Raw genomic sequence first — 21071 nt, forward strand, 5'->3', positions numbered from 1 at the left:
ACTGAGCCCCTTTTCTTCCAGAGAGTACAAGTCTGTGTGTGTTCGAAAAAGTCATAAGCTGTCCCCCATCCCCTCTTTTTTGGGCACATTCTTGAACATGTCCTGCAGCAAAGCTAGAGGGAACTAGAAAATTTGGTCTCACTGAGACACAGCTCTACCCTGAAGCTCAAGAATGACCAAACACACTCTCACTGTGGAAAAAAAAGAACTTGCTTTATTTGTAAAGTCTACAAAATACAGAGGAGTCAGGTAGGACACATACTGTAAGTCAGAAAATAAATAAGTATTTTTTTTGCTCTATATAAGTATAAGATAAAATGTGATTTGCATATATAAAATATAAAGTACGGCTCTGTACCAACATCCTGGCTGTGCCGAGAGGCGGAATGGCAAAGAGGACGTGAAAATAACTTATGTTCGTGCAATAAATAAACACAAGAGGAGCTGGGGTGGGGGGATGCTCACCAGTGCCCCTTCCACAAGCGGTGGGCACCTCTCTCCAGGGAGGGATGGAGGCTGCAGCCAAGGGCGGCTGGCGTGGCAATACCCAGGAAGGGGCAGAAAGGAGTGGTGGGGGGGATCATCTACAGCAGTAGATGCCAAGAAGGGTCCGACTCCTGTTACCTGCCCTGTGCTGCCTGTATTTAGCAAAACCAACTCTTCTCTAGCATTTCAGCATGCTGAAGAGCCAGTTGTCCCATACAGGTATCCAAGCTGGAGGAAAAACAAAGGGAGGAGCCTACCTACCTGCCAGGCGACTCCCAGGGGCAGGGATGCTCTCCACCCCTGCTTCCTACCTCCTGTACCTCCACCCCTCTCTCTGCCTCCACAGCTCTGACTCTTAGGGCCAGGAGCACCTTTCCACGGGCTTTGTAGGCGGTGGGGCACTGGGGAGCACTTAGTGGGGCTGTACAAGTTGGCCTGTGCTGAGTAAAACAGTGTTTATCTCTGCTCCAGCTGCCTCCGCTTCCTTCCTGCCAGTGCTGCTGCATTTCAGAGACACCCAGCCAGGCTGAGCGTCCCGTGGGCAGGAAGAGGCGTGAAGGATGTGCGTGACGGAGGGAGATAAAACAGCACCACAGCTTCTCCCCTTTGCATACGACAGCCTGGGCTGACCCACTCACATGCCCCAGCTCTCCCCCGCCCAAAGGTCCCTCCTCCATCGCCGTTGCCTCTGGGCTCTCCCAGCGCCGCAGGCTGCCACGGCACTTTCCCATCCTGCTCACCCTTACCAGGCACCAACCTGAAGCCACTTTCTCCCCCCCTCTGACCTGCCACCTTCCCTCACCATCTCCATCCCCAGAGGCTCTAGCCATGCTGCCACCTCCCTCCCTGCTCCAGCCATGGTCCAAGTTGCAGGGCCAATGCCAACCCCCCTCTCCATTGTATACCTTCTGCCCCTCACCACAAAACCTCTCTCCCTGGCACATGCTCCCAGGAGCGCCTGGCCCACACTCAGCTTTCCCATGCCCTCTCCCAAGGAAAAAAAAAAAAAAGGAGAGAGCCCCCTGGGGTTTTCCTGCCAGCTTGGAGCCCAGGGATGTTTCCCCACTGCTGCCTGTGTGGGCCTGCCCTCTCCTGCCTGCACCCCCCCCAGGATGAGGGGTGCCTGGCCAGGGGGCTGCAGCAGGGGACAGGGCTGAGTCAGAAAGGAGGGGGCTGCAGGGTTTTGGGGGTCACCAGCAGGGCCTTGTCCTCCACCTCAGCACCCACACTGTGGCAGTTCTGTGTACATGGAGGAGCTGGAGGTCAAGGGGTGGGAAAAGGAGGATTTCAGGCACAGCTCCTGGTGGAAGGAGGTCAGGGAAGGTGTAAGAGGGGATTTGTGGGGGAAGGCACCCTGGGGGGCCATGCCCAGCCAGGGGACGGAGGCCGACACTAGGAATAGGCGGCCTGGTTAGCTCCGGACTTGACGATGGTGATGACGCTGGCAGTGGCCACCTTGGCAGGGGGCCCGTGGGCGGCCACGGTGCGGGCGAAGCCCTGCAGGGCCTCATACTTGCCACGGAGGGTGTCAAGCTCCAGGCGCATGGCAGCGTTCTCCCGGGCCAGCTTGTCCACCTCCCACTCCAGCTCCATCTTCTGCTTCTGCAGCTCTTCCTTCTGACAGACGCGCTTCACCCGGCAGCTGGCAGCGTAACCCCGGTTCTTCAGCGTCCGCCGGCGCTGCTTCAACCTTGCCACCTCCTCTTTGGAGAGGCCCCGCAGGTGATGGTTGAGCTCCCGCACCGACAGCCCCATCAGCTCCTCATCTGACAGCAGCGGTGTGTTCTCCCCCAACTCCCGCTTCACCTGCCAGAGAAAGGGGTGGTTGCCTGAGACCCCCAAAACCAGACCCCTGCCCCCTCTCCCCAACCCTCCAGTCCTCTGGTGCTCACCTTCAGGGCCTTGCTGGAGAGCCCGTCCGCAGCCATCCTTGCCTCGCACTGGCCCTGCCAAGCAGCCAGGAGAAAAGCCGGTTACTGCTGGCCCCCTGCCCGGTGCCCACATCCCCCCCGCCGGCCGCGTGACTCATCCCTACTCCTTTAAAAAAAAGTACGTAGTAATAATAATAACGATAATAATAGTAATAATGACTGCAAAAAGTAATAATAACGGGGGAAGGCTGGACCTCCCATCTGTCCTTCATCCCGCCCCGAGGTGGTCGGGATGCTGCTCTGCCCAGGGGACCCAAAACGCCCGAGCTGAGCTGCAGGGATGCCAAAGCTTCCCCCTGGGGACGAAACTCAGGCGAGACCCGCCCGAGGCTGAAAAGAAAGTAAAAGCAGCAGCCCCACGGGGCGAAACTGTGGCGAAGCCACCCAGCCGGGACCCGCGTGGAGGTGTCACCCCACCGCCCCCGTGCCCGGCGGGCGAGGGCACCGCGGCTCCCGGAGCAAGGTCCGGGTGTCCGCAAGCTCCGAGGGTGAACGGTCGGGGCCGCGGCCACGCAGCGTGGGCGGGCGACAAGTGGTCTCCCCGTGATTCAGCAGCCCGGGGAGGCGGGGGGGGGGGGGGGGGGGGGGCGGCGGGAAAGTCACCGAAGCGGCGCCTGTCCCCTCGCCGGTGGCCGGTCCCTCCCCGTCCCTGGGTTCAGAGAGCGGGGAGAGGGCCGGGAGCCCGGGCTGCAGTTGAGCAGCCTCTCCCCACCTCGGGGAGCCCCCTCCCCGTTAGCAGAGCCCCCAGAGGGGCGAACTGGGTCGGGACGGGGCCGGGAGAGCCCCACGGGGAGGCGAGGGGCTGGAGAGGACGGCGGGGAAGGTGGAGACGGGGCGGCTGGAAGCTGATGCAATCCGGGCCGGGGAGCCGCCGCCGGAGCCGGGGAAGCAGCAGCGGCTCCCTCCGGGCGGTAGCCGGGACTGAGGAGGGAAGCGCGGACGGCCCCGAGCGGCGACACCCGCTCCCCCCCCCCCCAGCCCGGTCCCGGTCCCCGCGCTCAGCCACCGCTCAGCGGCCTCCAGCCAGTGCCGGACCCCGCCGCCCCCCTCTCCCGGCCGGCCCGCGGGGGGAGAAGCCGGAGGCGGAGGAAGGGGCGCCCCGGCGGGGTCTCTCCCCTCCGCCCCGTCCCGTGCTTACCGGGAGGCTGCGCTGGTCCCCGCGGGGCCGCTGCCGGGTCGGGCCGTCGGGCGGCGCCTCCAACCCCGCTCCCCGCGATTACTCACCCGCGGATTCTTTTCATTCATAAAAACACAGTCATGCGGTGACATCACCTTCGCCCCGCCCCTCGCCGCCACCGCCACGCAGGGCGGACCCTGCTCTTAAAGCGGCCTCTGCCCTTAAAACGCCCGAGATGACATCCCCGCCTTGCACGCTGCCAGAGTATTAAACGCACCGGCGTATGAATGCAGCCACTCTCCCAAACTGATGTTTTTCCCTAAATTTTGGGGTAACGCACGCCCAAGGAATGGCCATGCCCGGCCGCAGAACACCCCCACCCAACCCCAGAGGAATGGGCCGCTGCCGCTTTAAGAAGAACGCCCCCCCTCACAAAGATGGCGTCCCCTGCATTTCCGCCCTCCTCCGCGATGGCGGCGGGCGTGACGCAGCGGCGCTCGCCGCGCTCCCCCGTCCCAATCGCCCCTCCCCGGGCGCGGCGCCGCTGATTGGCCCGTCCCGGGGGGCGGGGCAGAGATTGGCGGGCGGGCGGCCGGCCGGCCGGCGACGCGGCCTGGGGGCCCCGCGCGGAGGACGTTGGGGTCCCGTCGTGCTTTGCGGGCGCCGCCGCACCCCGGGCGCCGGGCCCGGTCCTGCCAAGCTGCGGGTCCGCCCCCAGCCCCGGCCCGCCGGGCCCCGCTCCGCCTCCCCCGGCGGCGGCCGGCTCTTCGCAGCGCGGGCAGGCGGCAGGACGCCGGGGCTGGCTGTGGAGGGGAGGGGAGGGGAGGGGAGGGGTGATGGAATAAGGCCCATGAGAGGGAGGTCGCCGTGAGGCGCTGAGGAGAACTGGGTGCTCTTCCCGGAGGAGCCAGGAAAGGAACCGCAGGTGCTGGGCTTTCCTCCCGGGTGGTGTGTCACCCCGGCGCCTTTCGGTTCTCCTTTCGCGGCGCTGGGTTGCAAAGTTCAGGGAAGGGCAGGGGCCGGGCCGGGCACAGCCTGTGGCCGGGTTTGCCTCAGGACGGGAAACCTCCTCAGCCGCCTGAGTTTCCAGAAAGATGCAGTTCTTTGGCCGGCTGGTGAATACCATCAACAGCGTCACCCAAATATTCACAAACCCTTACCGGGTGAAGGAAGTGCCAGCTGCAGAGTATGCTGCTCACACCTGCCTGAGGAAGGAAGGCAGGGTGGCCTTGTATACGAACAGCCTCGCTCGCTCGTGGGATTGCCTGCTGGTGAATCCCCAGAGCCCCCAGGTCGCTTTCAGGTAAGTGACAGACCTTTAGCAATTGCTACTCAAGCGTGAAACTAAAGACCCGAAATCTCCTGTCTCAGAACCGCAGCGCTTCATGGCTGTGGATCTGGCACGATGCGTTTGATCAGCAGGTGGGCTCATGAGGAGTGGGAGGCCATTGCCTTGCAAGGATGACCTTGGATCATCAAAACAGCTTGTAAGAACAGGGCAGGACAGAGTCCAAACACTGAAAACCAGCAACTGTGAAATAGGGACTTGGGTCAGAACATCCTCAGGTACATGTGCTTCCACTCGTGCCCGTTGCTGCTTTAGCATCTGGAGCATAGGACACTTCATCCCAAAGGTTAACGTTCCTCAGGAAGAGGAGATGCTCTCTGCTAATGAAGTAGGCTCCCGTCTTCCCTTGGAACAAGTATGACACCAGATGAGGAGGAATAGGAAGGTCCCTAGCACTAATGTTTGGAGAAGAGCTGTTTCTCTCAGATACAACCTCAGGATGGAGGTTGCTGCTTTGAGCAGGACTAATGCTGCATTTGCCTTTCCTTCAGGCTCTTCCAACTCGACAATGAAACAGATGCCCTGGTGCGTTTTGAGCAGTATGCCGGGCAGCTGCGCCCTTTCTACGAGAGCTCGCACCAGCCCTTGTCGCTGGAGGATCTCCAGCAGCTCAGTGATTGCTTCCGCAACCATCCCAGCTGGTCCTCGGCACACGTCGCGGTGGAAATCGGCCGTCGTGAGAGCTTCCGGCACAACCGTGTTCTGAGGCAAGGGGCGGGGAGGGGTCTCCAGTGGACCTGGTGCTAGGAATGACCTTGGGAGGTCAGGCCAGGCCAAATTTGGGTATCCTGTCTTGATGTACCAAAGCAACAGGGGCTGCTGCTTGGAGGACCTCAACACCTGTGGTTCCTGGTTTGTCAGGAGTGTTTCGAGTTTAAAAGTGCTGGCCTTGGTGTGTCTTGCCTGAATGACAGATGCAGTAGCAGAGGGGGTCTGACAGTCACTGTGTAAGCTTATTGGTGGGCTTTCAACCTGCTGCTGTGGATGTTAAAGCCCAAAGCTCTGGTGTTTGAGCTAAAGGATGGAACTGTTGCTAGAGGCACTATTACAGTCTTCGTGGAGCTGCTTGTCGGAGGAGTTTGTGGCTGAATTTGTAAACCACAAGAAAGGAGGTACAGTAAGACTGTCTTTCTGGAAACAGTTTTAGCCACAAGCCCTTGCCCTCTTTCCATAGGGAAGTTTATTTAGGATAAGGTATGTCTAGTGAGGAGTTAAGGGACTGGGGGACTAACTGCAGCACCTCCACCAGGTTACTGACTATAACTGGTCTCCTGCCTTCATTTGGGCAGGGGGAGCTGCTCCCAGATGGGGGGCAGAGGAGGGGGCTGCGTGTCAGGGGGAGGGTCCATGGCAGGGCTGCTTGGTGGCCCTTCCCCGTGCTCCTTCCCTGGCAGGAGGCCAGGCTTTCATGAACCTCCTGGTTTGCACCAGCTGGGTCTGTCGCAGACATGGAAGGTAATTTCGTATCTGCTCCCAGGGCAGCCGCATGTCCTCGTCTTTGCAGCCCTTCCTTGGCCTCACATTGACTCTTCCCTTGCAGCTGCGTGAACGACACGGACAATGAGGATGGCTGCACCCCGCTGCACCTGGCATGCCGCAAGGGAGACATGGAGTGCCTGCTGGAGCTGCTGGAGTGCCACGCGAGGGTGGACGTTACTGACAGGAACGGGGAGACCGTTTTCCACTATGCTGTGCGAGGGAACAGCCCCCAGATCATTGAGGTGGGAGCAGTTTCAAAGCTGGGGGGGGAGTGGGACTAGAATGAGTCCTCTCTGCTGTGAGGAGGGAGACAGGAAAATAACTGCTGACAGGGGAGGAGAAAGTCAGTTCCCTCTGCAGCATTGAGTTAATGCTTGAGGCTGACTTCAGCCTTTTTCTTCCTCCTTTACTGATGCTGTTTCCCCTAAGCAGGCTCCAGATTCCACCCTGCAGTGGAACAAGGATATTAAGCAAGTTTCCTCAGAAAGTGTCCTTCATTGCTGTTTGCATCAGGCCTTCATCCTACCTTTCCTCAAGGCCTTGGCTGTCCCTTTTCCAGCTCCTCCAAGCAGGGTATTTAGTTCTGGGCAGAGCGCTGCTGTGGGGGAGCATGTGTTTCGGCTCCCGTGGGGGAGTGTGTGTTGCCCACAGACTGAAGGACAGTTCGGAGCTGCCCTGGGCTCTCCTGAGCTGCGGAACCTGTTGCTTGAACTGAGCAGCCTTGCATGGGGGACAGCGATCAGAGCCTCAAGGCAGAGACGGTTTGAAGCCAGGGGTGTTCTGGATTGCTGAGGAGTGCTGGGCAGAGTAACAGGGTTCATAATGCGTGGGTGGCCTTCCGCCTTGGTTCCTCAGGTCTGTTGGCTCCCCAGTGCGAGTGTAAGACTGGCTCTCCCCTGCAGCTGCACCCCCCCACATTTTCCTAATACCTGTTGTGACAGCTTTCCCTCTGCCTGCCGGACTGTGTTGGGGTTTCCTAATTTGTGATGGGTGAGGGATGACAATCTGGGCTTGCCGTGCTGTGGAGCAGGGCAGTTAGGACCTTTGTATTAAAAATATATCCTCTTTCTTTATTTGTCTGATGGCAGCAACTTGGCTTGTTTTTACAGAAATATTTCCAGGTCTGATCTGTCTCCTGTTTGTTTCTTTTCTCTCTTGATTCCTTGCTAAACCAGAGAAAAGAAATTCTAAATTCCCACTTCTCTTGTGTGCACCAGGGTTTGCAGTGTTTCCCTAGTACAGCAGTGGGATATTTTTGTGTAACAAACCAATCAGCAGGTAACAGGCCTAAAATTTATGGGGAGAATAGGAAAATTCCTTCAAACATATCCCCACATGTATATTTTAAATGGAATTCTGTCTGTATCTGAAAGCAATGGTGGAGTTGCAGGGGCGGTTGAGCTCCTGCCTGCTGACTGGCCGTGGTAACTGATGGGGCCACAGCAGGAGAGGAAACTAGTTTCGGTTAGTGCCCTCATTTGGTTGGGCTGAGCTTGGCTCACACGGTGGGAGGCGGTGGGAGTCTACTGGGCTGTGTTACTCAAGGTGGTGCGAACCCTTTCTGGCTGAGGGGAATCTCAGAAGCACCCAGGCCAGATGAAGAGGGCACAGAGAGCAGCGATAAACCCTTTGGGGAGAGAAAACAAGGAGTGCTTCCATAGCTACTGTGTTGGAAGCAGGGGTGGAGAGGACAGACTCTAGCATTGTGAGGAACCCAGAGTCTGTCCTTGGAGCTCAGGAAGAGAGACGGTGCTCTTCCATGTTTGTCTATTTATCTGTTGTCTCCTCTTCCCAGCTCCTGGGCAGAACCCCAACTGCTGGCTTGGACCACCTGAGCCGTGAAGGGCTGACTGCTCTGCATCTCGCTTGTCAGCTGGGCAAAGAAGACATGGTTCGGTCTCTGCTGAAATGCCGTGCCAGCTGCAGCGTTGTGGGGACACTGGGCTACCCCATCCACACAGCGCTGAAGTTCTCCCAGAAGGGGTGAGTAACCGCTTGGGCTGCCAGAACAGGGCTCTTCCTCCAGTCTGGGGACCTGTCTGCTTGCTCAGGGTTGTCCAAGACTGGACCCCTTTCAGGGCAGCACTCAGTAGGAAGATGTCCCCTGCTGCATCACCGAGTTGGCAAAAGAACAGATAAGTGCTGGTGTGGAAAAGAAGGAAACACTTTCAGAAAAAAAAAAATAAATCCCTGAATCTATCTATCTATATTGTTTAGTATCAGACATTAGGAGAAAGACACAGATTTTTTTTAAAAAATGTTTGTGAAATACTTTTTCTCAGAATGAGCTGTGAGAAGACGATTTACTGGTGCTTAAATAGTGTTGCTAATTGCTATACCTCTGTTTTTAAGTGCTCTGATCCTAATAAGCTTTCATTTCAAAGCCTAGTTATTCCCGTCTCCTGTGGGCCAAAGGTACTCTTGACTCTTAATAACACACTCTGGAACTGAATCAAAAGAGACACTATGTTTACTCCCTGTTTTGTTTTCCCTGGAGAAATTTGATTCTCTTTGTATGTGCTTTATAATACTTGATTTTGACAGAGCGTCTGTGCTCTACAAATAGGGCTCTCAAGTCAACACTAGCTGCTGCTAGCTAATTTTTCAGCATTTTGAAAAGTGCTTTCCAACATTAAAGATACATTCACAAGCCAAAAATGTGCTTAGGTCCCTTATTTTGCAGTGGGGCTCAATCTCTTGTACATGATTTATTTGGTGCTGTTTCAGAGTGGAGAGCTTATGCTTGTTTCATAAGTCTACCTGCCCACACTTTCCAGGCACTAGATGCTAGTCACAATAAATGTGATTCGTCACTCATAGGGAAGTACACAGATTCTTAATTTCAGGAAGTATTTAACTATTTCAGTTTTATCCCCATGTTTCCATGGAGAGAAAGGGAGAAGAGAAGAATTTCCCCTCAGGTCTTGAGAGTTTCCAGAAATGCCATATTCCTGTATTGGAGAAGCATTCAGATGTTGCTTTGCAACTTGGAATTGGGAAGGGATTCTCCTGCTTCCTCTGAACACTGTGCTGCTTGTATGCTTCCTGTTGCGCCCTTCCTTTCTAAAAAGAGCAAAACAAAACTGCAGCTGAGGAACTTGCAGGTGTTGCAGAGAGCCTGCTGCTGCTGAACGGTTTCCTGAAAGGCTCTGGGCAGGAGGCAGGCGCTGATATGAGTGGAGGTCTTGAGTGAAGACGGCGGCTGCCCGTCCCTTCATCTCCTTGTTTTTGCCAGGTGTGCCCAGGCCATCCTCGAGGTGGATGCCAGCCAGGTTCGCTCCAAGGACCCGCGCTATGAAGCCACTCCGCTGCACTGGGCAAAGAAGGCAGAGGTAAATGGAGCCAATCTGTGGCAAGGGTCTGTGCTGCCAGCCAGCACCCGGTTAATTCCTCCTGCTGCTGACCTCTCCCTTTCCTGAGTGCATGTACGGAGCCCTGGGAGTGTCAGAGCCCACCCTGCAGCCTGGTGTTTGATTCTCTGCCCTGTGCTGATCAGTGCTGTTTGCCACGGGGGACGGAGCAGTGGAGCCTTGCAGTGAAACAAACTGGTGGGGCTCATCCCTCGTATGTCATGCTTGGCTGTGAAACTCTCAGCTTGTCCCTTTTCCCTTTTGGTTGGGGAAATTGGAGCAGCGTCACTGCCACCCCTGGGGGGAGCTCTCTTCTCGTTACTGACAATTGCACAGAAGGAAGCAGATTGATGCCTTGAAAACTGCAGGGAGAGTGTGAGGTGTGCAGAGGGTGGTGGCATGTGAGTTATGGTCCATCTTCTGCCAGAGATGGGCAGATCAGTGGTGTGATATGCCATGCTGGAGCACCTGAATGGTGCTTGTTGCAAGCAGAGGATGTTCCTATGGCAGGACTGTTTTCCCTCCTGCAGTATCACATCCCTCTCAGAAATGTCCTGTGGAGTTTCAGAGAAACGTAAATCTGCTTGGCTTATAAAGAGAAGATCAAAAAGCAGACTTTTCCCCTCCAATCGGCAAGGATTCTGGCCTGAGTAGGAAATGTTTTTTTTTCTCAGTTATTCTCAGCCAGTTGCTAAGCTTGCATATAAGTCCCAAAATATCCAGAAGCTCTAGCCAGATTGTGAAACCACCAACTACTTCTGTGATAAAAGTTAGAGAAACCCCATCTCCAGTGCTTGGAACAATGTGGCTGGCATCTGCCAGCCAGCCGTGTCCAGGCTAAGGGTCCTGCCTCTTCCCCTGCTTTGCTTGCCATGAGGCCCAGATCGTTTGAGCGCCAAGGCGGTTGTCCTCACGATCTCTTTCTCTCTTCTTGACCTGGCACAGATGACACGGCTGCTGCTTGAGTACGGCTCTGAGGTGAATTTGACCAGCCGGACAGCTGACATGGCTCTGCACATTGCAGTCAAGAGGGGACGCTTTGACTGTGCCATGGTACTACTGACACACGGCGCCCACACCAATGCCAGAGGTCAGGATGGCAACACACCGCTGCACCTGGCCATGAAGGTGAGTTTTCTACAGAGGCTGCTGGGAAGGAGAGAGAGAGAGAGGATTTTCTTGAAGGGTTGAGGCAGGGACAGAGTCCTTTGAAATTCTGGCTGTTGTCTTTCATTGGATGATCCCTTCTGGGTGCTTTGGCTAATGAGGAGGGAGAGAATGAGGGATCATGTAGCCAAGGGGAGCGTGGCTCTTGACTGAGCTTTCTCTTGTCCCCTAGCATGACCACCTGGATATGATCAAGGCAATTGTCGTGTTTGGAGGAGATGTCGAGATCCCCAATGATTTCGGGGAGACACCAGGGCTGTTGGCAGCCAGGAGCAGTAAAGGTGAGGGAGCATGTCAGCAGCCTTGCAGGGTGAACCTGACTTCCTGTCTCCCCTTGGTGGCCAAAACAGTGTCTTGGGGAGAGGTGAAAACATGCTAAGCGTGGGTATTGCTTCTCCAACATGCTTTCCCAGCTTGTAGTTGCTCGCAGGGCAGGTACTTCCTGAGCTAGTGGCGTAGGCCTTGTATTAATAGCCCTTGATGAATTTCTCTTCTGTGAGACAGAGATGCAAGAGGAAAGGCTGGCACACACTCCCCCTCTTTCAAGCCACAGTGTTGGGCACTGCAGGCTCACAACGGGATGACGCAATGCTGCTGAACCACCCAGGCATAAGTAGACATGGGCAGTTCTTCAGTGACAAGAAGTGTGTGGCGCACACACTTGAAGCTGCACAGAACTGGGTACCCTGCTGTGCACAAGTCCTGCTGCCTGGTCTTAGGGAAGAGATACCCGGGACATGCTTTCCCCTTCCCCAGGTCATCCCAGAACTTTAATGAGGGTCGGGGCTGCTGTGGATTTAGCAGAGCGCCCCCCCCCGCTGGTGTGTGTGTGCACTGATTCCCTTTCTGATCTGTGACTCCCCCTTCGTCACCTAAGGTGCGAACCGGAAAGTGCTTTTAGACCTGCTGCAAACTGTAGGGACCGAACGCTGCCGCCCACCCAATCTCGAGTCCCCAAGCCTGGCACCATCTGCCGCCTCCTTCCTGGAAGGCCAACCTTCCTCATGGAGCAGCTTCAACAGCTTAGGTAAAGCCTCCCCTGGCCCTCCCTTGCTCTCCTTCTTTCTTGCTTCACAGCGCTGTCTCAGATCTCTTCAGATGGGCTGTGCTCTGGGGACTGTCTCCTAGCTCTCAGTTTTTGCTGATTCTGTCCTCATTCAGCTGTTGCAGGATCTTGTCTCTTTTCTCTGTTTTTCCTGTGTGTGTACTCTAAACTCTTGTACTCTAAACTTTTATTTTATAGACCTGACATAATGCAGCTCTGTAAAAAGGAAAGGGAAGACTGATTCCCTCACCCCTCTGGAAGAGGTGTAGGACTTAGTTGCTTGCATGCATTTTATCCGCTGGGTCATGTATAGAAGGGGAGGTATTTGCTGGTCTGCCTTGAGGCTCTCCCGGTGTCTTGCTCGGCACAAGGAAATTAGAAGCATCGCTCATTCACATCCTGGAGGCCAGCAGCTGGGAGAGGGAAGGGATGAAGCCAAAGGCTAAACGACCCTGGTCACGGGGTTTACGTTACACATAGGAAAAGCCTACCTTAAGACATATAATTGTGTCGTAGCTTGTGCTCTGTATTGCCCAGACTGTGTGAATAAGCCTGTGGGTCTATTCTAAGTGCTGGACTTTCCCCCTCTGGGGAGCTCTGGAGCTCAGGCAGAGGCAGCATGAGAGGTTGCGGGGTGGGCAGTGGGTGAGTTGGCTTGGAGGGAGGCTCTGACCCTTGTGAGAGGGGCATGCAGGCAGAAAATGGCCGCTTGCGGTCCACTTCCCCTCTCAGGTTGGTGGTGTCCCTTGCAAAGGCCCTCCCGTGGGGCTAGAGGAACCCTCCCAGGCCCTGGAGTGCGTCTGTGTCAGCGCAAGTCTCGTTAGCTGGTAACACCGGGACTTTCTTCTCACCAGGGCCTTGTGAAGGCATCTCCCCCAGTTTCAGCTCTGATGCAGTTACAGAGCAAGGCTTTTCTTTGTCATGGACTCTGTCCCTTGAAGAAACTCCTCACCACATTCACTGTCCTCCACAGCCACCTTGCAGCCTGGGTGCTTGCAGGAATATTTAACTTCTCTCCTCCTGTTCTTTCTTCTTTTGGTTTCACAGGCTGGCTTCTCACCTAGGCTGGATTGGTGCCCTGCACCCAGGGTGGCCTGGGTGTACATCGGCTGAGGGGTAATGACAAGCCACCCTGTCCCCACAGCTCTCCTGCCTAGGTTACCTTGCAGGAGTAGATTTAGGTTTTATCTTACAGCTTGCAGTAAACTGCGTAGTGGGCACGCTGCTAGGTTCTGCCTTCTCTCTTGCTTACTGCGCTCGTCATCTGCTTCTACAAATCCTTTGTCTTTGCCAGTGCGCCTCCAGCTGCCTGCTCTAAAGGACAAGGTTTCTCCTCTTTGGTGGAGTTTAATCTGGGGGGCTACCTGGTGGCTATGGGTAAGATGGCTTGCGTCTCCTGCAGGGAGCTTTATTCAACTGGGGAGTTGGATATTCTCCATGGAATGGAAATCATTGGTATGGTGGAAATAATTTACTGCAGGGGTGGGAGGTTTGGGTACCCTGACCAAGCTTTCTGGGGGCAGAGAGAAAGAAGGAAGAATAATTGAAGTTTTTCTAATTGATTAAGTATAATTTGGTTTACTGCTGTCTCTGAGGCACACATCAGAGGGTTCAGGTAGCAAAGTGGTCTCTAATTTTTTTACTTTTGCATGTTCACGGCCTTCTAGGGTACAAGGACCTTCTGTATGTTTCCGCAACGCTCGGACAGTTGTTGGAGGCACCAGATGTTGTGGACTCACCCAGTGAGGGTAGAAGAAAGTAAGTGAGGAACAGCTTCTGTCCAGGCTCCCATGCAACTGGAGGGTGAAATCTGTGTGTGAATTCTGCCTGCATCCTCAGAGCTGACATTATTTAGTGTCCATCGATGTTGCAGTTTTTGCCAGAACCTTGTGATAAATCTCTGTTCCCATAAACGACCACCGCCTGTTCCTGCCTGCAGCCCTGGAGCTGCAGTGGAGCCCAAACTAGCAGGTGAAACCCCTGCTCTGTCCCTCCTCTGCTGCTGGGCACAAACCACTGTTTTGGCTTTGTGATTTCCCTATTTCTACGCGCTGCCCTGACGCTCACCCAGCTCCTTTGCCAGGCTGTGCACTGCCTTGGCAGTGCCTGCACCTCACCTTGCTTGGAACGGAGGGAGGCTTAGTGCTGAAGCGCTGCTAGCAGGAGCTGAGGGCTGTCTGCTTTTTATTTGTGATGTAGTCTACATTACTGCATAGTCAGGAACTTGGATGTGTTTTTGGCTTGTGAATGTCTCTGTACTCTAGAGGTTAGAGATGGGTAAAAGAGCAAGTGGTGTTGCACCAGCTCTGACAAGGCAGACATGGCCATGTCCAGTCTTATTTGCATCTGAGGAAGCACTGCTGGATTTATTTGTTCACTGATTACACTGTCCACAGCGGTGTTCTTGTTACTGGCCTAGTTTCCCATCCTCAGGGCCGTGTTGCCACACGGCTTGCTGCGATTTGTAAGCTGTCCCACAGCTCCCAGTCATCTGTGTCTGTCTCTCTCCAGTCACGACCGCCTCCTGTGCCTGGATGGAGGGGGCATCCGGGGCCTGGTGCTCATCCAACTCCTCCTGGCTATCGAAAAGGCTGCGGGCCGTCCCATTCGTGAGATTTTTGACTGGATCGCAGGGACCAGCACTGGGGGCATCTTGGCCTTGGCTATTGTACACGGTGAGGACAGTGCAATTAATGAGCCCCTTCTTGCTCCTCTACACTTGAGCTATGGGGAGTGGATGTGGGGTGGGAGCTGCCTCTCTGGGTCCCAACTGAGATTTGTTGTCCCTGTCAAAGGAGGGAAGGGATGTTTGTTAATGAAGGAAAGCCTAGACCTGACTTTGTGCTTGCTTCTCACATCAGCTGGCCTTGAGCAGCTTTCTGGGTTTTGGGAAGTGCATGGTGGCAGAATGCAATGTTCTGTTCTTCCTGCTCTCTTCATGGGGGTTTTACAGCAAGGTGATCAGCACTTTCTGGTAGTGGGAACCCATGCTCTGAGCTTGCCCTTCCTCTTTAATCCTTCCCAGTCGTGCTGCTGAGGTCTGAGCAGATGACAGGCAGCCTGGGAAGGGGGTGGGTTGGGAGTGGTGCCTTCCATCTCCCGCTAGTCCTGGAAGGTCCCAGCTCTGATATGCTGTTTCTTCTGCCTTCCCTTCCTCCCACCCCCTGCTCCTGCTGATGCTGTTGCCTGTCTCAGGGAAGTCCATGGACTACATGCGCTGCCTGTACTTCCGCATGAAGGACATGGTGTTCCGGGGGTCTCGGCCCTATGAGTCGGAACCCCTGGATGAGTTCTTGAAGAAGGAATTTGGGGAAAACACCAAAATGACAGATGTCCAAAAACCCAAGTAAGTCCTGCTGGGGGCTGTGCTGGTTGATGCTCTCCTGAGTGTGCTCTAGACCCCTCTCAGCAGAATTGCTCAGCCTCTCCTTAGAGCAGATCTGGAGGAGTGTGGTGTACAGGCTGTTGAAGCCATAAGTACAGTTTTTTTCCATTTTACTCTTATCCTGTCATGCCCCAGGGTTATGGTGACAGGGACATTGTGTGACCGGCAGCCAGCTGAGCTCCACCTTTTCCGGAATTACCCTGTACCAGAGACAAAAACCTCTACTGAATACAAGACAAGCGCATCCTTCAAACCACTCACTCAGCCAAAAGGTAAATGCTGGCACACAGCAGTCCAGCTGGTTGGCAGGGGAGGGGGCCGTCCCTCAGAGACAGAAGATTTCCTGTTCTTCCTCCCATTGCTCTGAAAATCAGCGTGTCCCAGCAATGGCTTATCCCTGATCTTGACTTGTAGCTTGGTCCTAGTGATGGTTCCTTTTTCTCCTCTCTCCTCCTCCCCCAGCTTCTCTTGTACCAGGAGCAGGGGGTGGCTAGCGAGGTTCATGAGGAAGGGGTCTGCTGGAGGAGTCCTGTGTACAGTCAGTACCTTTCCCTGGGCTCTTGGGAGTAGAGTAACACATAAAAGCTGTGTAACTGCAGCATATAGCCCCTCCAGCTTGCTTCTTTCTTCGTCTAGCAAACATAAGTGTTTCAGCATCAGTATAGCAGCAATGAAGCTGCTAGAGAGTGAATTTGCCCCAGAATACATAGAAAGTGGTGAGAACATCTTTTAAAGTCCCCCAAAATAATCCTCTGCATCCAAGCAAAGGGCCTACTGTTGGGAGAAAGAGGCACAACTATCTAGGGCAGGGCCTTCTAGGATTGCAAGCCCTCCTGCTTTGTCTGGTGAAGGTGGGGTGCTTCTTGCACACAGGACAGTTACTGCAAGAGGCCGTATGCTTTCTCTCCCTCCAGACCAACTTGTATGGCGCGCTGCCCGCTGCAGTGGTGCGGCTCCCACTTATTTCCGCCCAATAGGCCGCTTTCTGGATGGCGGGCTGCTAGCCAACAACCCGACCCTTGATGCCATGGCGGAAATCCACGAGTACAACAAGACACTGATCAAGAAGGTGAGGGAAAACCTGGCCCTGACTGGTAACTGAGGCTCCACTGAGCCTCCCTTGAAGGGGAAGAGGGTTTGGGAATGGATGCCTCTGTAGTGGGTAAACAAGTTAGCAGTGCAGCACCCTAGAAGGGAGTGTATGGAGGGGGATATGTGTTGGCAATGGTGGCCGAGAGGTGAAATATCTCTTCTGACAAGGGTGTGAGACGGGGAGGCAGCCCCATCAGCCTGTCCTTGCTACTTTGAGCAAGGATGGTTCAGTTGATGGTTGTGTGTGGCCCTTGACGCAGCTCTGCAGGGTCTTTTTCTGACCAAAAATAATTGGAGAAGACAATGGTAGGGCACTCTGCAAGGCTGAAGAGTGAAAGCCACCTGTCGTGTGGCAAGATCCTCAGAAAGATGACTAACTCCTAGCAGCTACTGCTCCTGGTAGCTGAAAGGGGAGGTGTGCTGCCAAAATGACTGATAAGAGTGGGAGTGTTTCACAGTCATCTGGTCCCAGGACTCATCTTTGGGGTGATCCCATGGGTTTGGGTGCAGCCAGGGGCGTAAGGGACAGAACAGTGCAGTTGTTGAAGTCACATGGATTATACCTGTCTCACCAGGCAGTACTAAAGGGGGAGGATGGGGGAGAGAAAAGGCTACTGAACCTTTTGCCTTGGCTTTCAGAGCTTCCCCAAGACTGCTGTGAAATACAGGCTCTGCCTTAATTGTTGGTCCTTGCAAATGAATCTTGTTTGTCCACAGGGTCAGAGGCAGAAAGTAAGAAAATTGGGGTTGGTGGTCTCCCTGGGGACGGGGAAGCCTCCGCAGGTCCCGGTGAGCTCTGTGGATGTTTTCCGTCCCTCCAACCCTTGGGAGCTGGCGAAGACTGTTTTTGGGGCCAGGGAGCTTGGCAAGATGGTGGTGGATTGTGTGAGTACCGTGAGGAGGGGATGGGGAAAGACCCCTGGGGCTGCTTGCAGGGAGGAAGCAAAGGTTTCCAGTCTTCAGCTTCTTCCTTTTGGAAGAAAATTGTATTTCCTTGGAACTGCTCTGACCATGTTCCAGGAAGGGATTTAGTGGGCAACCTAAGAATTGCACAGTAGGTCTGCAATAAGCACAGTAGGTCCGAAGCCCTGTCTGCCTGTTCAGGGTTTCAAGTGCCATGGGAGGTGCAGTTCCTGCTGCTGTAACGAGCTAAGGTGTGGGAGAGCCGAGAACGGGATGGTGGTCAGTGACCCCCAGGAATGTTTGCAGGTGTGAGTTTGTGAAACTCAGTATCTTTCCAGGGAGCATTTATTATCATCTGAGCAACCTGGACCAGGAAAAAAAAAAAAAGCCTCAGAAAACAGCAATTCATTTTTCTTTAGAAAAGGTTTGTTATCCCCACTGGGGAAATTAGGAAATACTAAAGACGTGGGAGTAGCACTAATAAAAAGCAGTAGTTCAGAGCTGTGGTTAGGAATGTGTAATAAGTATCTGTTCTTGGATGCTTCAGAAAGAAGCTCATTAAATGTTGTCCATGAAAACACTCCAAATGAATGAAAACCAGAAAGATCAGAACTGAGGTTTTGACTATAATCTTAATTTGGACGCTTTATCTCCTCTTGGCTTCCTAAAGCTGGAAAATACCCAGAGAGGTCCCTTTGCTTCCCCTGCCTTTTATTTCAGGGCTCCCAGGGAAGCTGTCCCAGGACAGCCCAGAAAGCCTGCAGTAGTCACAGGCTCTACTGGTACTAGGCTTGGGAAGAAATGGATAGAGATGAAATCCCAAGGAAGCTGTGATTCACATCATCCTGGGGATCTCTTTAAGGGAGTCCACTCGATGCTGTGACAGATGGAGGATCTGTATGGTGTGATTCCTTGTGTCCAGGAGCAGGAGCACTGTTTTTATGTTAAAAAAACCCCAAAACACCCACAAACAGAAAGCCTCCCCCACTCTTGATGGTGACCGTTGCCATCCAGGATGCACTTGCTCCTGGTTTTCCCTCTCCCCTCTGCGGCTTGTGCAAGTTCAGCCTGGTGCCAGGGGAGCCTCTTGCAGGCAGGGGGAGAGCAGTGTGACAGTCAGGCTCTGACTGTGGGCCTGTTTCTCCTGCAGTGCACTGACGCAGATGGCCCAGCTGTGGATCGTGCCAGGGCCTGGTGTGAGATGACAGATGTCCCATATTTCCGGTAGGAGCTTCCTTTCCACTCTCTTCACAGACCTATTTTTAGCCCTCTCACTTCAGACCTGGCTGTGGCATGTGTCATCCCAAATCGTGTCTCCTCCAGCGGCATGCCTGCCCAGACCTGTCCCCCTGCCCCCTCTCCTCACGCCTCAGTGACATATCGGAGCTGATGTGAGCTGGTGCACCGAGCACACCTTGTCTGGGGTCAGTTAGTGGGGGGCTCGGGGAATGCTGTCTAACAGGGTCCTTAGGGGATGTGCATCCTGCCCTATCCCACCACGCACAGCGTGTTTTGAGGCTCTTGCCTTAGGTGGTGCGGTTGTTGAACTAACTTCTCAACCTTGATTGTGGTTTTGCCTTGAAGGAGGAGGAAAGCCTCCGCTCTGCAAGCCTGCTAGATAAGGGGAAGTGAACACCCAGGACGGCAGGAGCCACTTCGCACGAGTCTTGTGCTTGGCAGGCTTGCTGCCTTGTCACACTCATGTTTGTGCCCAGCTGGTGATGCGGTCTTGTTGTATGCAGGCTCAGCCCTCAGCTGCACACGGAGGTGATGTTGGATGAGGTGAACGACACAGTGCTGGTGAACGCGCTCTGGGACACCCAGCTTTACATCTACCAGCAGCGGGAGCAGTTTGAGCAGCTGGTGCAACATCTCTGCCGATGACTGACCTGAAGGTTCCTGTTCAGCATCCCCGTGGCAAGGAGCAGCAGGCGCTGGAATGGCTTGGATTTGCCCTTGAACCAAGATGTTGAGGTGGGGGAGGGACTGCTACTACTAATAATGAGAAATTAATGATATTTAATAGACAACAGTGCACACAGACTTGTATTCCAGGACACACCCATGTATTCCAGACAGTTGTGAAATGCTGACAGTTATCTTTGTACTGTAGCCCAATCTGTGCTCGGTTTTGCTGCCCTGCTATCTGACCGTACAGCCCTTCCCAAAAGCCACAGCCCCCACCTACCTACCTGTCTTGAGCTGTAGCAGCTGGAGTCTGTCTCCTGTCTGTGCATTGACAAAGCACTGTGCGCCTTCCCACATCACAGAATGGGCCAAGGCCAGATAAAGCATCAGGGATTACTTGGCCCACCGGGGCCAAGGTGTTTCAGAGTGTATCGTGTGGGGAAAAGGGATTATTCTTCCCTCAACATGCCCAGTTTGAAGGGGAGCAGAAACGCTGCAACTTTCCAGAGTAGATAACGACGCAGAACGTTGCAACTGGCCTTGGGAGAAGGGGGTACCTTTCCTGAGCCACTTATCTCCTGTAGCACCTTCCCCTTTCTCCTCTGAGGTGGGCTGGCAACACAGATACTGACTGCGCCCAGGGTGGGAGCAGACCCCCACCCCGAGGCTGTTTTGTGCCACCTGACTTGCTGGGCTACTCTTTGCTCAAGGGCTGAGATGTGAAAGCCTGTCTTTGCTTGCAGCAAGCTGAAGATGAGGGACAATAGCCTTGGCTTGGTAGAGAGTTCATTTCTCTTTGTTCTTAACGTGGAATTGAAATGCTCTGAGAACTGTTCCTACCGAAGAAGCTGACCCTGTGACAGTTTGGATTTGCTTTTTTTACTGCTGGAAATTCCATTGTGAATGCCATGCTGCTTGGTGTTTCTGCAGTAAATTTTGCAGATTTATAAATAATTTATGTATCTATTTGGAGGAGTTTTGAAGGGTAACTTGAAAAACTGAATTCTTAATCATTTGCTTTTGCCTGGATGGACTGCTGTTGTGAACAGTGCTTCTACGCAAAACTAACATGACCTGAAATAAAGAGAGGTTTGGATTTGGTTCCGCTGTCATGCAGTCCATGGTTGTCGTGTCTCTCTCACCATCCTGCAAGGTCCCTGAGGGGTTCTGAGCTTGCAGCCTTTGAATTTGTTACAGGTAGAGAACAAGGACACAGGATTATACCCTTTGTGTGGGCTGAAGAGGTGAATGGCCAGTCCTTGCAGCCAGCACTGGGAGTACGTGTGGTGCAAGTGGCTGGCTGTCCCACGAAGCTCAGCATTGCACGCTGGGCTTACCAGTTGCAGCCAGTGGAGATGCTTTGTGCCTGTTCCCATGTGAGAATCCTCCTGGAGCTGGTCTGCCCTAAAAAGAGGAACACTGAAAACCCTTGGGAGACAAAATGGGTTTTTAACTTTGGTATCTCCAGGTGGTTCCTGGACAAAGTAACTGCTGCAGGCCTGCTGGACCCGGTGCCCACTGATACCTAGGGGATGCTGCTGGCCAGAATGTGGGTGCTGAGTCACAAATAGGGTGGAAAAGTGATTGTCTTCTGATCTTTTCTTTCACAAATGAGATTGTGGAATTAAGGGGCTTTTGATGTGGAGTAAAGGTTTTCTTTTTCCTACGTAATGGAGGGGCTTACCTTCCTGTGGAAAAACAAAAGTCCACATCCTGGGATGGGAAGAACGTGAGCTCCTTTCTGCTTTTTGCCCCTGGTTTGCACTCTGCCCCTCTATAACCCTGCACCATCTGCAGGGACTTCCCAGAGCAGTGCTGTGCTCTGTTCCACGTGTGCAGGCAGGGATAGCAGGAGGGTTC

At 54.2% G+C, this 21071-nt stretch overlaps 2 protein-coding genes across 5 annotated transcripts; one reads left to right on the top strand and one right to left on the bottom strand.

Moving 5' to 3' along the window:
• Positions 1–192: 192 nt before the first annotated feature.
• Positions 193–3703, bottom strand: MAFF (MAF bZIP transcription factor F). Its single transcript, XM_054812621.1, has 3 exons — positions 3556–3703; positions 2379–2432; positions 193–2292 (listed from the first exon to the last, which is right to left on the bottom strand). Exons 2-3 carry the CDS (start codon positions 2412–2414, stop codon positions 1879–1881), a joined length of 450 nt encoding a protein of 149 aa, XP_054668596.1. The 5' UTR covers positions 2415–2432; positions 3556–3703; the 3' UTR covers positions 193–1878.
• A 419-nt stretch (positions 3704–4122) lies between these two features.
• On the top strand, positions 4123–20330 carry PLA2G6 (phospholipase A2 group VI). 4 transcript variants are annotated; one of them, XM_054849829.1, is made up of 17 exons: positions 4701–4837; positions 4957–5100; positions 5374–5589; positions 6423–6603; positions 8157–8344; positions 9597–9693; positions 10657–10839; positions 11051–11159; positions 11756–11905; positions 13591–13681; positions 14435–14598; positions 15119–15269; positions 15444–15580; positions 16223–16377; positions 17118–17285; positions 18454–18527; positions 19046–20330. In XM_054849829.1, exons 4-17 carry the CDS (start codon positions 6490–6492, stop codon positions 19185–19187), a joined length of 1923 nt encoding a protein of 640 aa, XP_054705804.1. In that variant the 5' UTR covers positions 4701–4837; positions 4957–5100; positions 5374–5589; positions 6423–6489; the 3' UTR covers positions 19188–20330. The 4 variants fall into 4 exon arrangements, with proteins under 4 accessions (XP_054705794.1, XP_054705774.1, XP_054705784.1 ...); XM_054849799.1 differs by lacking the exon at positions 4957–5100 and having other exon boundaries at positions 4124–4837; XM_054849819.1 differs by lacking the exons at positions 4957–5100; positions 17118–17285 and having other exon boundaries at positions 4123–4837.
• The last annotated feature ends 741 nt before the right edge of the window (positions 20331–21071 follow it).

This window comes from Grus americana, chromosome 1 (assembly GCF_028858705.1).
Source record: "Grus americana isolate bGruAme1 chromosome 1, bGruAme1.mat, whole genome shotgun sequence".
Taxonomy (NCBI): Eukaryota; Metazoa; Chordata; class Aves; order Gruiformes; family Gruidae; genus Grus; species Grus americana.

Bases quoted from the DNA above. Each gene is read 5' to 3' on its own strand.
- MAFF (XM_054812621.1), bottom strand. From the start codon at position 2,414: ATGGCTGCGGACGGGCTCTCCAGCAAGGCCCTGAAG. The intron at 2,293-2,378 runs GTGAGCACCAGA...TTTCTCTGGCAG, and splicing joins TCTCCAGCAAGGCCCTGAAG to GTGAAGCGGGAGTTGGGGGA.
- PLA2G6 (XM_054849799.1), top strand. From the start codon at position 4,629: ATGCAGTTCTTTGGCCGGCTGGTGAATACCATCAACAGCGTCACCCAA. The intron at 4,838-5,373 runs GTAAGTGACAGA...CCTTTCCTTCAG, and splicing joins AGCCCCCAGGTCGCTTTCAG to GCTCTTCCAACTCGACAATG. The intron at 5,590-6,422 runs GCAAGGGGCGGG...CTTCCCTTGCAG, and splicing joins CGGCACAACCGTGTTCTGAG to CTGCGTGAACGACACGGACA.